The sequence below is a fragment of the Sycon ciliatum genome, chromosome 5 (assembly GCF_964019385.1).
Source record: "Sycon ciliatum chromosome 5, ocSycCili1.1, whole genome shotgun sequence".
Taxonomy (NCBI): Eukaryota; Metazoa; Porifera; class Calcarea; order Leucosolenida; family Sycettidae; genus Sycon; species Sycon ciliatum.
The window spans coordinates 25,327,565-25,346,041 of record NC_088647.1 but is presented as its reverse complement, the minus strand read 5'-3'; the positions used below and the strand labels follow the sequence as shown (position 1 = coordinate 25,346,041).

General features: G+C 48.0%; 1 protein-coding gene across 1 annotated transcript in view; it reads right to left on the bottom strand.

Annotated features, from left to right (window-relative positions):
- Positions 1-829: 829 nt before the first annotated feature.
- The window catches only part of LOC135818152 (arf-GAP with coiled-coil, ANK repeat and PH domain-containing protein 1-like), a 38,400-nt gene continuing 20,752 nt past the window's right edge, over positions 830-18,477 (bottom strand). Inside the window, exons 15-30 of the mRNA XM_065331491.1 lie at positions 17,508-17,561; positions 16,936-16,979; positions 16,690-16,751; positions 15,763-15,826; positions 14,841-14,910; positions 14,070-14,161; positions 13,458-13,732; positions 12,019-12,171; positions 11,156-11,361; positions 10,782-10,818; positions 10,235-10,326; positions 9,892-10,001; positions 8,715-8,775; positions 8,405-8,454; positions 3,477-3,541; positions 830-2,365 (exon numbers count right to left, since the gene is read on the bottom strand). Coding sequence (XP_065187563.1) covers positions 2,235-2,365; positions 3,477-3,541; positions 8,405-8,454; positions 8,715-8,775; positions 9,892-10,001; positions 10,235-10,326; positions 10,782-10,818; positions 11,156-11,361; positions 12,019-12,171; positions 13,458-13,732; positions 14,070-14,161; positions 14,841-14,910; positions 15,763-15,826; positions 16,690-16,751; positions 16,936-16,979; positions 17,508-17,561 — 1,566 coding nt within the window. The 3' untranslated portion in view covers positions 830-2,234. The remainder of the gene's footprint in view (positions 2,366-3,476; positions 3,542-8,404; positions 8,455-8,714; positions 8,776-9,891; positions 10,002-10,234; positions 10,327-10,781; positions 10,819-11,155; positions 11,362-12,018; positions 12,172-13,457; positions 13,733-14,069; positions 14,162-14,840; positions 14,911-15,762; positions 15,827-16,689; positions 16,752-16,935; positions 16,980-17,507; positions 17,562-18,477) is intronic.

Below are 18,477 nucleotides of genomic sequence, written 5' to 3'. Positions count from 1 at the left end.
TCTTCCCATCACCCAGGTGTTCTAGCTACACATGATGCATCAAAGCGAACGTAAACAACGAATCCCCCCTTGGATTAATAGTCTCCAATCAGAACGATTTGGAGCAGGGAGTCGTATATACCGTTTAAAACGTCGTAACAACTCCCTGATTTGGAGTTGGCAAACAGGTAGAGTCTGACAAGTAGGAACAGACAATCTGGTGACATACCACCTGGAAGCTACACAAGTATTTACAACTCACATGACGAGAGGGCTACAATGGGTGCTGTTGCTGTCGTTATAACGACGGACCAAAGAGATTGAATTCAATTCTTGTGCAAGCTTATAATACCACGTGACGCAGGCGTGAGCTCACTACACATGCACTGTTGAGTAAACACCACATAAGTTGACAGAACACACCAGGCACAGGGGCAATGTCGGAAGGTATTTTAGTGTGGTACAGTCAGCCATCTAAAGTACAATTTACTCGTGGGGGAGTGGTGGCTGAGCCGAAAATTTTGGAATTTTATATCCCAGATCAGTGTATTTTGTTTATTCACGGGGTATCTGGGGCAAAAAGTGGTACGGTCAATACCGTAGTGACCGTACCGTGTGCGACGCCCCTGAGGCACATGGAACGCGACACTCATTTATTCACCACACGCACGAGCACGGCAGCCGAGCGCGGTAAAACGGCACAGAGAAAACGGAAGCCTCTGAGGAGCCGAAGAAAGTCAGTGTACGAAGAGCAGGGAGTTGTAACCGAAAACGGCCTGGGTACGACTCCCTGACGAAGAGCAACCAAAGTCAGTTACTGTCTGATACGCACAGCCCCCGTCATTCGACATGGATGAAAGATAGCTGTAATATTAGGATGAGAGCAAATGAGAAAGATGAATGCATCAATGGTGGCACACACTAGTAGTCCTGATAGCTTCAGAACCAACAGAGGTCAGTCATAGCAGCAACCCACTGTATGTACAGTATTAGGCCGGAAATAATTTTGGGTTGTAGAAAAAAAAACAGAAAACACGAGGAGATAATGTTATAATTATTAGGAACGATCTATATCGGGCCACATAAATATTGATACTCGAAGTTTATAAAAAAAAACCTGTCAAAGCAAGTTCATATAAACCTGATATTTAGCACACATCTTACACGAATAATCAAAATTGATGGCAAAATGCTCTGAAACCCGTTTGAAATCGTAAACTGTGGAAGCGAAAGTTCGTGCAGCAAATCCTGTGAAATATAGTCCATTCCAGAGGCCCTGGTAAATCAGCATTGCTAGAATCCTATGTGTACTACCATATACTACTACTACAACTACTACAAATTCAATATGTGAAGAAAATGAACGAGTCAGCGTGCAACGACAAAACTGGCCGCAGGCCGACCAACAGCGTGAAAAGCGTACATGACAAACCCTACGGGAGCAAAATAAGAGAGATTTAATACGATGCGTACAAAGCGTACAGTCATGGCAACCCCTTGGGAATAGGACGGGGAGAGATTATGGTGAAGAAGCACTCTACACACAAGCGTGACACACGCCAGCATGCATAAACCAATACTGTACACCGACAGCTTCCTCGGTGCGGCGAGCAGCAGGGAAAGCAAAGCAGGACAGCGGCAGCAGAGACGCCGCATGGCTGATACAAGGGAAATTTCGAGTTGAGATGCAATATTGCTCTCGATAGATGCTAGAAGTCCGGTTTCAGAAAAGAAAACGTCTCCGACGTAAACAAAAATTGAATGAAGGCGGTCAGCACCTGGCTGCCCTTGGGATATGTAGAAAATTAGGAATAGGACATCATAATTAGGAGTAGGACATCATAATGTGGCTGCTTGCTTTTAAATATACTCATGAGTATCGGTAGGTAACGCGGTTTGTTGCAAGTGAGCTAGGCATGCAGGGAAGTCTGACTACTGCTGCACCAGGAAACGGCATGTGTAGCTGACATCCACAGCCGGCTATGCAGCCATGCAGCCATGCAGCGCAACGGTATGGCTGGCCTTTGCTATCATAGGCCGCGTCCACTGGTGTGGAGACTGGCCGTGCGGAATGCAATGCCTAATACACCAGTTCTAAGTGATGGTGAACTACTTCGGATAACACTCACACACGCACACACACACATGCACACACACACACACACACACACACACACACACACACCTACACGCAAGCACACACACACACACACACACACACACAGGGCACGGAGCCACACGTACGCGGCAAGCCGTCAGCATTCCGAAAAGCGTCGGCCACCCGGCGAGGGAATGACCACAGCGCCCTCGGCCGTTCTCTTCAGCAGCTCCGGCTGTGTTGCGGCCAGACGAGAGAAATCCTTGAAGACGTGAGACACGTTGCCAGCTGCACAGCCATTACGGCAACGCGTGGAACGTCACAAACACACACACACACGTGCACACAGGACAAGCCTCTTCAGGTGTGCGTTTTTCTCTCAGCAAGCAGTAAACGACCATGTGCTACCTGATGAGCATTCCCGAGCAGCGTTGCTCTATCGCGCTCTCTCTCCGTGTTACACACGGCCATGGTCAGAGACCGCAACGCAACCGGTAAACATGGCACCAAAACGCGAACAAAAGGTGAGGCATGCGCGTGAGCAGATGCTGGCATAACATTTCACATGAAAAATTCTTTTTAAAACATGCCGTGATCTTCTGGAGGTGAATGTATGTGTACGCGATGGAGAGAATCGTGCCAAAGAAAATCACTCTTAGGTGTCCCGGACCATAGGAGAACAACGCTTCGTCACGTATGCTGAGACAAGAGCATGTTCCTATGCGTTTGTGGTCGATGGAGTGTCTGTTCATGTGTTGCAGCACCCACACGCTAATCCAGGCACCGGTCCAGGCACTGGTCCACGTACTCATCACACATCTGCTCATTTATCCACCGGTGGAACACAGGCCAGTCAGCCAGCGTTATACTGCTGCAGTCCATCTACCAGTGCCTTTCAACTACATTCATACCTCATTTAACCGGGCGGTCCGGGACCAGGCACCGCCTGTAACTACTTCAAAATGTCCGTAACTCCCAATCACATACATTTCAATGGGGAAACCTTATAGATAAGGCATGTGAGGTCATTATTTCCATGAAAGTGCCAACAGAGTAGTAATATTTCCACTGAAACTCGCCCAAAGGGTGTGTGGTAGACTGAAGTGGCCGTAACTTCGGGGTCCGGATAACCGAGGCTTGAGTGTACATGCATGATTAGGTTCTCTTTCATGCTGTGCTTGGCCATGGTACACTTGCCTCCACTCTATACTGCTATACTGCTATTACTAGTATTAGCAGTCATCGCCATGATCAAATGAATACAATGCTCATACAGAGCTCGTACAATACGTGTCAGCTACTGCTGAACTAGACTTTCTTGTTGGTTCAGATACAACTTAAAAGCGATAGAAGGTCCTGGCACCTTGCTATTGCCATTGCCGACCAGCAACACACATACCTGTTCCACCCATCACGTCATCCCCTGTCTCCTTGTTGAAAGAGTCGAGGCGAGCCACCCTTAGCCTACACAATCAGCAGAAGCAGCAGCGGCAGTAACACGAAGGAGGCAACACTTTTAAACTCCAACCGTGACTTCACTAAGCAGTATATACAACTCAGTGCAAGTTGAATAAAATTCACTAGCCTCACTTAGAGCGCGCGATTGAGCTAGAAACATGACTTGCAAGTAGGGGTGAAACGATTATACCGAATACTCGAGTACTCGATCGCTTTTTTTGAACGATCGAGTACTCGGAAAAAATTCGAGTACTCGATCATGCATGCATGCACAGTGTTGTGCATGCAGTCTACAACCATGGTCACAAGTCACATACTCGTACGTGCACAGCCCCGAAGGCGTGCAGAGTACTAGTACAGTCGTCCCTCTCTAATCCGGCACTTGTTTATCCGGAACCCTTGCCAACCGGCGCACTTTCTGACGAAACCGATTTTTTTCGTTCAATTCCTACATCTTAATCCGGCACTTGAATTCCGCCTCCGGCAGTGACTTTTTGAAACGAATCGCTCAAACTGCACGTAGTTTGATTTCATAATCCGGCAGTCGTAAATCGACTGTGCGTGTGTGTGCAAGAGTACGTATACATGTGAACATGTTCTGTTTTACTTTATCACTGTGTATATTCCGGGAGAAACGTTGAGAATATAAAGCCGTGCACCAAATATTGGGGTCGACACGGAAAACCCCTGCGTTTTGACGTATGATACATGCATGCAATTGGGTAGGGCCGGGTCAGAGGGCAGGATTTCTTAATCCAGCACCCTCGTTAATCCAGCAGAAAATGCCGTAGCAAAAGGTGCCGGATTAGAGAGGGACGACTGTACTAGTAGACCTACTAGCGTACTCTCGCTAAAAGTAACACGCAATGCCGCATACGGCTGCCAAATGGTCTGGTGGTACATGTAGGAAAGTGTCAGTGCGGCGCTCCGCGTACCTAGTTCAAAGTTGTGCTATGCTGCATGCAGTTTGAGTTCTCACCTTTTCGCTTCCAGTGTCAGGGGCAGTGCGGCATGCACTTCTTTTGGTTCTGGAAAGGTTCTGGAAAACTGTTTTGGTTGTGAGGAGAGCAGTTCCTGTACACGCGACTATGGATAGCTACCGTACCGGTTTGCGCGGTTGAGCTGAGCAGGAATCCCTGCGCGTGGGATCGAGCGGGAGTCATCGTGTACTACGGAGCCGTTTACATAACGAAAGATGTGAAGGGCTCCGTGAATACAGTCGTGTAGCGAAACTCGGAGAAGACGTGCTAGCTGTCGCTGCTCCTTCAGTTTTCTTCGTGGGTCTCGCAGTCACATCCAAGAGTTCCTTTCGTAGTTGAGTGATTTTCGTTTGCAGTAGTTGGCTTGAGTGAAGTGTAGTGTTGTCTGACGAAAAATGGAGTTGCAACAAGCATCGTCATCAAGCGGGGCTGGCTTACCACGAAAGACCGGTCAGAGATCGAAGGTCTGGGACCACTTCTCCCAACCAGTGTCAAAGCAAGTCTTGTGCAAACATTGCCAGGGCAAATACAAATATACGGGTGGTACAACGAACTTGTCCAATCATCTGCTAACATGCCAAAGTTACAAGGAGAAGAGGGAAAGTGAGAAAGGCAGCGAGCCGAGCGAGCGCAGCGCAGCGGCAGCAACACGTACCACGGTTGGGACAAAGCCAATGGAATCGTTTGCAGTATCGCACTCGAAGAGAACTTGTAATTCGGCCAGGTCAACTCAGATTCGGGGGCTCATCGCCACTGGGTCACTGCTGATATGCGTCCTCTTGGGATAGTAAACGATCCTGGGTTCAGGCAATTGCTGTCCTTCGCGGAACCTTCATTCACCGTTCCCTCACTGACGACCATCGCATCCATGGTGCGTCGGCGGCACGATGCTGCACGAAAGGAGCTTGTGACAAAATTAGCAGGTGCTACATCAATTGCTATCACAACGGATGCGTGGACATCGAAGGCTGTGGTCTCCTTTGTAACGTACACGAGCCACTATGTCACGGACGACTGGAAACTGGTGTCGCACGTTCTTGAGACCAAGCGCTTCAACGGGAGTCACACAGCGGAAAACCTTGCTGCCAGCACAGAAGCAGTTCTTAGCAGATTCAACATTGCGCATGACACCGTGCAGTGCTTAGTCCATGATGAAGCACCAAACCAGATGGCAGCGAGCAGACTTCTTCGCAGCCAACATCACTGGGATTACCAAGCTTGCACTGCCCATCGGTTGCAAACCTGCATCAGGCATGCTATAACAGCATCACGGCCTGTCACGAAACTGCTGGCTTCTTCCAGGCAACTTGTTGGCCACTTCAGCCACAGTGCCAAGAGCACAGAGGCGCTAAACAACAAGCAAGTAGCTATGGCGTCAGGTAGCAAGTCTGGCACTCCTCTACGAGTCATCCAGGATGTTCCAACGCGATGGAACAGCTCCTTTCTGATGCTCCAGCGCCTGATTCACCTGAGGCTGCCAATCATGGCGGTTTTGGAAGACCCCGAGCTGACCAAGAGCTCCCATCGGCACCTGCAGTTGAAGGACCACCAGTGGAATCTCGCCAAGGAGATAGTGGCAGCACTGGAGGCACCAGCAAAGGCTACCACTGTTCTTGGTGGGGAAACCTACTGTACACAGACGTTGGTGGTGCCAGTGGCCAAGTCTTTGCTACGTGGTCTTCGTATTGCGAATGAGGAACTCTCGGCATCGGCTGCGGATTTCCGGAAATCACTGGCGATGGAAATCGAGGTGAAGTTTTCCCTCGATCCATTTGACCCAATCTCGCTGCCATCTGTATCTGCAGCACTGGATCCCAGGTCACGGAGCCTCGGATTCTTGGACAGTGACAAAGACAAGGACGAGTTGAAGTCAGAGATTGTTCGCGGGGTGTGTGCTCAAATCACTGCCGACAGCGATGGGAGCAGCTCTGATGACGAATGTATTCTGGAGCCACCTGCCAAGCGACCTATGGAAGAGGACATGTCGTTGTTCTTCTCGTGCCCTAGCGTCGAGCCATCCACAACTTCATCGGCAGCATTGTGAGGTGGAGGTAACCCAATTCTTCACGGAGAAACAAGTAGGCTCATCTGTGGACCCACTCGATTGGTGGAGGACGAATGCGGACAGGTTTCCCACCATGGCAAGGTTGGCAAAGCGCGTGTTGTGCATACCTGCCACCTCTGTGCCGTCGGAGCGAGTATTTTCAGCGGCTGGCATCATTGTTAGCAAACTACGAGCAAGTCTAACGCACGAGAACGTTGATGCACTCGTCTTCCTTCATGCAAACAGTGGTCTTCAGGCAGCAAGAACTGCTGCCCCTGTGGCGGTCCAGCAGTTGATGCCACGGCTTGAGAGGTTTGCAGAGGAAGAAGCCGATGACTTGCCTCCTTTGCCTGACCTGTAGACAGATAGTTGCAGCCAGTGCGTATCATGATGTTCCATCAGTTCTTTCTTTCTTTATTCATTAATTTAATTAACTTCTGAGCAGCTGGCTGTTTGAACACGTTTAGTCTCCTCAGTGGAGCTCAGAACCACTGATTGTGTGTACTTCTTTTAGTTTCAATTTATTTGACTAGTGGCTCTTGGTTGCCTTCTAGGGTTGGCTGTTGTGAGAATTTCACCGTCACATATCGATGATAATAATAATTATTATGATTGATATCACATATGATTGATATCACATCTGATAATACTGCACATTTGTGCCCTATTCAAGGCTATTGTTATTGAGGTCGGGCGTGAATGCGTGAACACGTGATCCATGTATGTACGTAATGTGTGTGCATGCGGACAAGTGAACCGTGGCATGTGGTGTGATGCTGGAAATGGGGAAAGTGACAGCGCAGTGAGTGAAGCGGATCTGGAGGAACAATTCCGGTCACGGGACGAGCAGCTAGCAAATGGGAGACAAGTGGTCTGTACAGAAATAGAGGATGAGACGGGTGATGAGAAAATGGAAGAGGAATTGGATGACGAAACGGTCGGTGAAGAGACAGAGGACGAGGCGGATGATGGCGGTGATGATGATCGTGAGGATGACGAGCGGAACGAGGAAGAGGACGATGAGATGAACGAGGAGGAGTCGGATGGGAAAGAGCGAGATGAGGCGGGTGAATGTGTTGATCGTAAGAAGTCGGCTGTGTATCTACACTTGTTATCTCGTCCTGACTGTCTTGGTGTGTATGATGACTCTCATTTTTCTGTACTGTGCCGTGCGCGTTATGTCCAGCAGTTGAAAGTCCTTGAGGCAAATTGTATACGTATTCATAAGCCTGTTTTGTGTAAGCAGAAAGAGCACCTTGTTGCACTGAGGTTGTATTCGTAGGTTGACACTTCGTTCAGTGCCTTCTCACCTTTGGTTATGTAATCTTGTTACCTTTTTGCGTTTCCTCTAGTGTTTTTATTGCACTCGTATCATGATGTTATGTGGTATTTCTAACACCTTTCTATTACAGTACTTAACTTCAGTTTCATTGGTTGTATCCTTTAGTTCCGTATTTTTTCCCACTGATGACAGGAACAAGAAAATAGATTCTGGGTTTCAATAATATTATTGTTATAAAATACACATACATTTCGAGCAAGTAACGTAGTTGCGTGATGTCTGCGGCCTTCATCCTATTCATAGCTATATTAAAATTATCATCTCCACGTAGATTATTTGTTATTAAACTTATTATTTGTGTATCATCGACATGATGGAAGAGAAAGACGGACAAGACAAGTACAGTCAGACCTCGTTTGACCGGTCCTCTTTTAGCCGGATCCCCCGCCATCCGGAAGAAAATCGTTGGTTACCGATTTACAGCATACGTCATGCATAGTATTGCATACATGCGGTATGTGTGTTCGATTATCCGGTTCCCTCGCCCATCTGGAACAACTTACAATGTAACCACATCAACGTGCGGCACCTCCAGTGCTAGCTGCTCGGGCGTCTGCATTCGTATACACACATAAGATGTACACAGAGGTAAAGAAACACACAAGGACAACAGAGTGAGAAAGCAGAGAAACTAATCAGCAGCAGAGAAAAACATGCTAGGCCACCAGCAAAAGTTAAAAGTCGCCGCCCCACCCTCTCCATCCCACACAGTTCTATACTGTGTGCAAAGATAGCAAAAACACACATGCATGCAGACCCACACACTTACCCACATATACACAGACACAGACAAACACAGACAGACAGACACACCTTGTCGTCTTTATCCGCAACATCAATGCGGGCGCCGCGTTTCACGAGTAGACACACTATTCTGAATTCACAAACAAAGAGAGCACACATACAGACACACACACAACGCACACAATCGATGATCAGCTGTATCTCCCATGTCACCAAATAATAAGGCCAATATATACATTGAAATCAATACAGAGTAAGATCAGGTCCCACAGCTGCGAAAAAGGGTGCTCTACATCAAAGATGGAGCAATGGCACACAAGTCATCAAGCGATGGATAGCCAAGAAATTCGTTGTTACTCCGAGTTTCGTGCGAAAGCACTCATCAGACGAAATCAACAGGTATACCAAACAGGTGGGAGAGTAATGCTGCAGGTGGGTGCAACAGCACTGAATTGATGGCTTTTGAGGAGAAAACCCTCAGCTTCCTGTTAGTACGGCTCATCAGGTGGGCAAGAATGGACTCGGATGGATTGTTCAGTAACTGGTGGTGTTAGTGGACACTATAGTGTAACTTGTAGTTCCTTGATCTATTTTCTTCCTGTTCGTGACATTTATACTGGCATGTACCTGACTGCTCCAAGCCATTGTTTCTCTCTACAAAATCTACATTATCTCCAGACACTGGGGTGAATAATGGAGTGTGGTGGTGGGGCCCATTAAGCTCAGCCGACCAGAGGCCTCGGCTTCATAGCTCCATGGACGCTTGTATCGGTACATCAAGGCGCCTCGTCATGCCAGGGTAATAGCACCTGTTTCCTGATAACATTTTACTGTGTGTACGCGTGCGTGTGTGTGTACGCGTGCGTGTGTGTGTACGCGTGCGTGTGTGTGTACGTGCATGCGCGTGCGTATGTGTGTACGCGCGCGCGCGCGCGTGCGTATGTGTGTGCCAACTTCTCAAGTCCTGTTGCCAATCAGTTTTCTGTCTTCTCCTCTGTCTCGTCTCGTTGTTGTCTTTCGCATCTCGCAGCGCCGTCCAATAGGGCAGCTGTACACTGTAGTAGGAGCAGCAGTGTATGCGTGCGCACACGCACACAAGCGTGTGAGTACGCTCGATGTACATGTATGCATCCGTGTTGCTAATCGGCAGTTTCAATCAGCCAGGGCATGGGGTTCGATGGTGTTGAAATCAGTACAAAAGAGGAACAAACAAACAAACAAACAAACAGCAAAACAGATAACGTACGCCGCCAGGCCAGCCTTGGCAGCAAGACTGAGAGGTGTCCGGCCATCCTCGTCAACTGTGTCCAACCAAGCGCCATTCTGAATCGCGAACTCCACTGCCTCGACCGCACCCTGTGTGTACCCAAACCACGCCAGGAAGACAATGGAACGGAAAGCATGAATGCAGGGAAGGTGGGGGAGGAGAAATGAGCAGGCGCAAAATACACACATGAAAGGAGAGTTGTGCAGCATTGTAGTAGCAATCAACAGTGATCAATGCAGGGTGATGCTAAGGCAGGGTCACCGGTCAGGGCCACCCGTTCACTTGGAACAGCAGCCAGTACGTGCGCAACACATCAACTCACCGAGAGAACAGCGAGATGCAGTGTGGAGTAACTGTGATTGTTGGAGTTGACCCAGTTGATAACAGCGCCTTCTACTAGTGCCTCCAGCATACCTACAACAATGTACAAGAGAACACACACACACACGCACATACATACACACACATACACACGCACGCACACACACACACACACACACACACACACACACACACACACACACACACACACACACACACACACATACACACACATGACTTAAACAAAAGAGTACAGAAGTAGCAGCAATACACAGTCATTTTCAGGAGCTCCAAACACATTCAGGGTTGTACTCGTACATCAGAACTCGGTCCTGTGTCAGGATCAAAACAAGATGAGATGCAGGCTATTGAGCAAAGCCGCAAACATCGACAACACCACGAGCAGCATGAAACGTGCGGGCCAAAATGAAATCATCATATCACAAAAATTCGTGATTTATGTCATGTGAAGAAGCATGCACAGAATGATGCTGTTTGAGAAAAGCAACTACACAAGTCGAGGGATTTTCCCTGCTCCCAGTACTCACCACAGAGATCTCCGCTACGTGCTTTTCTGCTCAGCGCCTGCAGTGGGCAAACAAGGGGAAGATCAAGAAGTGAAGCCACGCTATTTATCATCCGCAGAATACAATAGCCTAGTTTACATTCGACAAGATACGGCATAACGCTTAAAAAGACTTTATTAGAAAGTGTCCTGGATACAACATACTATGGGAGATGAAGTATCATTTTCGAGGACCCTGTACTGTACTTCACCAGTCATGTGACCCTGGCCTGCACTTCACCAGTCATATGACCCTGCACTGTACTACAAACCCGCAACCACCACGGCCATCACCACCACCAGACACACAAACTAGCATGCCGATAAAAAGGGGTTTCCCCACCCCGACATCCTCACAAAGTTAGAGGTGCTAATCGGCGTTGTTGCTCGTTCTTGCGCTGTCGCTGGCTGCGGCATGGCCGGTGAACCGGGCGTAGCGGCCAGGCAGAGCTCCTCGCCAAGGTCATCCACGCTGCCCAACGCCGCGCTGGCATGGTTAAGCGCAGTTGGCATCTCATCCACGGAGTTCTCCTTGTGGCTGTAGGCTCTCTGCACACTGGCAACTGATGGCCAACAACAACAACAACAACAACAACAACAACAACAACAACAACAACAACAACAACAACAACAACAACAACAACAACAACAACAACAACAACAACAACAACAACAACAACAACAACAACAAATTCTCTTATCGGCCACAGGCCATCGTGAGAATAAAAGAATTCAAACAACAACAACAACAACAACAACAACAACAACAACAACAACAACAACAACAACAACAACAACAACAACAACAACAACAACAACAACAACAGCAGCAGCAAGACGATAACGGACAGGTGTAAGTTCCACGTCAAACTGCATTCCGGCTTGATTTAACTTCACTAAGCAAAGTATCCCGACTACAGAACTGTCGGGTACTGAAGAACTTGGGGTTCAGGCTCGTAGCCTAGACCGTTCTTATTTTCCACGCTGAACTGTCTGTACAGTCGAGTAAGTGTGTGCATAAAGGTATCTACTATCCAGTGCCCGGTAACAAGCTAGCCTGTGTGTTCTTCGGCGCCCGACAACACTGTAGACAAGAAGGAGACCAGCACAGCGTCGCATGGCACAGTGTGGCATGACACAGCATGGCATAGCACAGCATAACATGGCACAGCACAGCATATTACTGGCTCCGTAAAACGTAGACCAACAACACCGCTTACACACAGAAGGCTGAGGGGAGAATGGCAGGTGTGTAGGCGAGTCCGCTGCAGTAGTAGTAGTAGTGGTAGTAGTACACAGCGCTGCATCGGCAGCCAGACCACTGCTGCCGTCCGGCGACTTGCTGTCAGTGTCAGGCATACGTACAGGCGATGCTGTACCACAACAGAAATACAAAGTAAGTTATAAATGCAGTGAAGTACGGTCCCGCTCGGTGAAATCCGACCCAGAGTGCACATTTGGCGCCCTCAACTAGCACGCCCTTGACGCCCTGGAAGTGGCACGAATGCAGCTGGACATACTCATGTACGAATACAATGATGTAGTCGGAACTGATCCAGGGGCCAAGGCGCTAACTTTGCACTTTGGGTCGGATTTCACCGAGCGCAACTGTAATTAGTTTAATCATGGATAAAAAGAAGTAAAACATGTTATGTTCAGTCAGGGAAGTGAACTGCCTGGAAAGAGAAAAAATGCCAACCCCGCCTGGACTCAAACTCGGGACCTTGCTTGTCATGAGCATGCGCTTACCATCTGAGCTATGGAAGCGGGTTCGGTTTTTCAGGCAGTTCACTTCCCCGACTGATCCTTTGAATTTTGAAGTTCTCCAAATCCTTTGAAAATGTTTATGAGTTATGACTAACTGTCCACCAAAGTAACCAGATCATGTACAGTCAGCGAGTGCAGCAACAAGGCATAAATCTATTGATGTTCTTCCTCTCCTTTTTAAATCTATCTCATATTTTGAGTTTTATCCACTCCATACATAATTATATTTTCATTATTCTATTGGTTTGGAGAGACTCCCATGATAGGTATCCATTTACCTCTGGAGAATCCGTAAATAAACAACACAATACAATACAACAAGGCACAAAACTGACAGGGAGTAATGAAACATTCAACGACCTGACACCTAGCTCCGACCCATCTACAAGGTGCAAATCAACAACCTTTCAACTTGGAAGGCTCAGGTTAGGAAAGGCCCCATGAGGGGAAGGAAAGCGCAACGAAGATGAGCACGAGCTACATGACGTCCCACAGCAACAAAGAATGTCGAAAGCTACTGGATGATGACGATGCGCGATGCCTAGGCTAGTATACATATATCATGGCTTGACAGCTTGCACGACACAGGGACTGAGCAGTTGTGACTTATGAGCGAGGCAGCAAAACAACAACAAAAGAAAAGAAAATAGTTTTCTTGGAGACGAATACGCAATTACACTTGACAAGAGAACAAGCTCCAGGCAATCAACATCTTCAGAACTTACTTTTCCTCTTTCCACTTGAAAGTGCTAGTGGAAAAGCTTCGAACGTGTGAACTCGATTGCGAGGAGCCTGAAACTTGTTCTTTTCTTGAGTGTAAAAAGCAAAACTACAAACAAGTCACCACAAGTTCGCGGGAAGGCTGAACGCATCCTGGCGAACAACAACTCACTTTTCTCATCGGCGAGCGGTGATTCTCCACAGCCACCGCTGCCGCCGGCGGGACCGGGAACAGCGTTGCCAACGGCGACAGCGCCGGCCCCACTGGCAACACTGGCTCCACTGGCCCCGCTCCTCGACTGGATGAGCGGCGAGTTCTTGCGGTTCTTCTTGTGCGAGCGGATGATGGGCATGGAGTAGCGGCGAGACGACTTGCCTCCGGCCTGCGGGCTGTGTGCAAACCGCTTCTTGACGTACTTGGCGATGATCCACCGCTTGCGCTCCTCTCTGCCATGCCACACAATACACAATACAGAGAAACATCAAAGACCGCATGTTCCACGAGTAATAGCCGCACTGGAAGATAATACGCACCCAGATTATTGTCATGAAAATTTTATTTAATACAGACACCTATCCTGTTTATCACTGTCAATTTGACCATCATAGTATTAGCCGCGCTGAGTTTTTCGGGGTGAATTGCTAGTGTTTAAAGTGCGGCTTACTCCAGAAAATAAGGTAAACCAGCACACAAGTAGGTGTGAGCTTGACACATGGCGGGAACACGACAAGAAAAACGGTGACACCGTGGATTCTGAATCTCCAAGCCATGCACAGTTCTTACTTTGTGGCATGCTGTGTGATGGGCGTCCACTCATTGGGTATGGTAACCAGGTAGAGAGAGTTGACGAGGGTGTTGCCCAGTGACTGCATCAGCTGCAAAGCATCACACAGACAAAAGCACACACACACACGCACACTCTCTGATGACCTTACAAAATGGTGACACCGGTCGGCCGTGAAAACTACGACGTAACCAGTGCTGTAGTGCATGTAACGATGTACACTCATTGATATACTTTGTACGACATCACTAGCATGTTGATGTCGGAAGAAACCGGCAAGCTTGTTAGAAAAGAAGTTGCTTACGCTTTGAGACAAGCCTTGGAGAAGAAAAAATACAATGATTAAAAAAAAACCTGACAGTGACGGTGGGCAGTGAGTGACAAGAGGAAGCCACAAAAGATCGCTGACCACCGAAATCCGAAAAAAAAACACTTCAGCTGATTTTAGATTTGTCTATGTTCTCCTTTTGACCCTGTTGAAAAACAAGTGTAAGGCTACATGCTATGTTGAATAAAGCAACGTGTTCTGGGATAACACCATTCAACAGCTTGGACGGCTAAGGAATTGACCGTGCACGCACGCATGCACACGCACGCATGCACACACACACACACACACACACACACACACACACACACACACACACACACACACATACACACATACACACACACACACACACACACACAGCCTCAGCCACACAGGGGCAGAAGCATGCAACGACCCCAAAGAGACCAGAGAGCACACACATAGCCAACAAGCTACTCACGTTGACAGACTCCGGTTCCAAGTCGTCTAACGTCAGTGAACGCACTTTGGACGTTTGCACACCAAGAGAGCTAAGCACACACAAAGAGACCAAAGGCAAAACACAGTGAAACTTCAGTATACCATACACACCTGGAAAGCATGTAAAATCCAGTACGTTATGGCCCAAAGTATTCGGTTCCGAGGTCAAATGACTGAATAAACGACTGGACAAGAATACGCCAGGTTCCAACACACAAACCATACTATAGAGTGGTGTTCACATATTTGTCATGTGACTAAATCTGTAACTGTACATGACATGCGGGCAGTGGAACCAACATGGCCGACATCACGTGACCCACAGATGCAATGGTTCGCTGGAGTTGGAACCAACATGGCTGTCCTGCATGGTCATGTGAGAGATGTGAAACCACTCTATTCATCTCAAAGAGAAAAGACTGAAAGTACAGTGGACATCAGATACCTAGCATTTGGTATTATCCGGTGCACTGTATACTTCTTTTTTTTTGGGGGGGGGGGGGGGCACCTTGATACTGCCGTTTCTATACAGATAAGGATACAGAGTGTACGGATATTCGCTCGACTCAGTAAGAAGTCCATTCCCCATAAACCTGTCTACAGAGGTGGACCACTGCAGACGGTCCAGGTTGGCCTGAGCTACACAAAACTCACCAAGAGCGAAAACCTCTCAAGATTGTGCACCTGGCAGAGAAAACTCACGGATATGTACCTGGCTGCTAGATGATATCCGCATGAATCAAGTTTGTGCCTTGCATGAGTGCACATCCCAGTGTTAGCAGGTCAAGGGCTCCACAGCACTCGGTGTGGCATTCACTGCCTTGCTGGGATTTCATTGAGCAGTACCGAAGCAAACTAAAGGATAACACATTTGTTAATCGGCAGCAGTGACGCCAACTCACCGATGAATTCCAGAGCAATCAATGCACAGGGTGATACCCAGGTTTATACTGGCCCATGTCGGATCTGTAGCACATCAGTGTGAACACACGCACGTACACACGCACAGACATGCACAAACGTATACGCACACGCGCACAAACTGGACATGATTTTTCAGCCACTCGGGCACAACCTAACTCATTGCCAATATAACAGCACCCGGGTCCATACTGATACAACCGAGCACTATGCAAAGCCGCCGTGAGTACAAACATACAAGTGAGATTACACACGAGATCCAGTGGAAGAAAACGAATACACGTCTTAACTCACTCGTTTCTTACTACGCAATACGTAATCACCAGGACACCATGATGCAGGGACAACGAAACCGGTCCGGCTGGTCAGGCCATGGCCGGACCAAGGTGCTGGCTGCCGGCGCGTGTTTATAACTAAGCAGATCATGTGTACCTGCTGTATCATACACAATGTATGACAAGCCAGGATATGGCCAGACCTTAGTCACCTATCAAAAACTGCTTCTGCCCGGTCCTGTGATATGTGTGTGTGTGTGCGTGTGTGTGTGTGTGTGTGTGTGTATGTATGTGTGTATGCGTATGTGTGTGTGCGTGTGTGTGTGTGAGTGTGCGTGGTAGGGTTCTGGAGTGCTGACCAGTCAGAACCTGCACTGAGCACTCTGACCGGTTGTCAATGCTATCACCCCCACCCCCCAGTGAAAGTAAACCTAGGGGATGCGCAGCCCTAGAACGATCACATCACTGCACACCGCCGGGTGGCTGTTAACGTGTGGAGCACACATTTACCTGAAGTAAAATCTACTGATAGGCAAAACCAAGTCAACAGCCCAAATTTTACAGATTTAAAAATCGGGTTTCAAAGGCAGTGGGAATGACCTATGCTGAATAGACAGTGAGATTTAGCCGTACCTGGTGCACTGCAATCGACGCAGCAGTCGTTCCCAGGAATATTCCACAGTCCTTGCCATTGACTGCCAGGTGAAACACACACAAACACATAGACACCAAAGACATGAGGAATGTGTGTGTGTGTGTGTGTGTGGGAGAGAGAGAGAGACCACCCACCCACCCACGCACGCACGCACACACACACACACAGCTCACTGATGCCAATACAATCACATCGCCGACACTGTCTCATACTCTCCTACATACCTAGCCATGGCTTGCGGAGACCGTCTACCTCGCCCATCACCACTCTGACAGCACACACAGCAAACAGTATACAGTGCAACTGGTGGTTAGCAACCATTTAACAGTGCACAGAACAGTGGTCCTTCCGGACAGGTGGCCTTTCAAAACAGGTTCAACTGTATGTAGACCATGGTTGGAGTCCTGAAACGACCCGACTCATAAAGACAGGTGGTCACTTATCGCAGCGGTTGGTAAACACAAGCCGTGCTGTAATCAAGCAAGTACTAAGGTATAATGGATACTGGTAGGTTCATGTGCAGATGGATAGATGGATAGATGGATGAATGAAAATATGTAGATGCCCATGGAGACAGACAGACATACAACTTTTATATAGATAGATAGATAGATAGATAGATAGATAGAGGGAGAGAGAGAGAGAGAGAGAGAGAGAGAGAGAGAGAGAGAGAGAGAGAGAGAGAGAGAGAGAGAGAGAGAGAGAGAGAGAGAGAGAGAGCGCAGTGTCAGCGGGTATGCTTCCCAAACAAGCCACCACCCCAACGTGGAAGTGACACTCCACAGATTAATCCTACCTCTCCCTCTGTAGTGCTGCTATCGTCAAGTTTGAATGCCCTTGTTATTCCAACCTGTAGTTACAGCACAAAACAATAGGTAGTATGAAAATTAGGGGTGATAAGATATACCGAATATTGAAGTGCTTGCTCGGTTTTTGAAAAATAATCGAACTCGGATTGCGTCAGAGTACAGTCGTCCCTCTCTAATCTGGCACTTGTTTATCCGGAACCCTTGCCAACCGGCGCACTTTCTGACGAAACCGATTTTTTTCGTTCAATTCCTACATCTTAATCCGGCACTTGAATTCCGCCTCCGGCAGTGACTTTTTGAAACGAATCGCTCAAACTGCACGTAGTTTGATTTCATAATCCGGCAGTCGTAAATCGCATACCGTCCGTACAGGTGCACTCCTTGCCAGGCCAGGCTAGGCCAGTCTGGTCAGTGCCGCGCGCGCGGGGCCACTTCAGAGTTCAGTTCAGTTGACAACTGTACTCGACCTCGCGCGGGAGAGTTCAGTTCGGTTGGTTGTTAGGACTTTTCCGAACCCTAACTCAATTTATACAAGGAGAAAGACCAAGGAACTACAATTTACGCTATACTGTCCACTAACACCACCAGTTACTAAACAATCAGCTCATGCGATAACATTGCACGACACTGACCAACGGTACTGACGTTCTACAACTAACTACAACGTTCGACCTGCATGATGTCGACTGCTTGCGTGGCCTTCTCAAGAGGGTCAATGTTAGGCACCGGCGGATTATGCCGGCATAATTATTGGCATAATTGGGTGGTTGAAAATTTGGAGCATAATTTGGCATCCTTTCGGAGGTAGGAGCATAACTACATGATTGTACCACAGTTCTCGTGAGTATGTAGGCTACAGAATTGTGTACAATGCACATGATCAGCGCTAGTGATCTGTTTGGTAAAGGGTTTGGAGGTCATGCAGATATTATAGTTTTCAGTGAAAAGCAGGGTTTT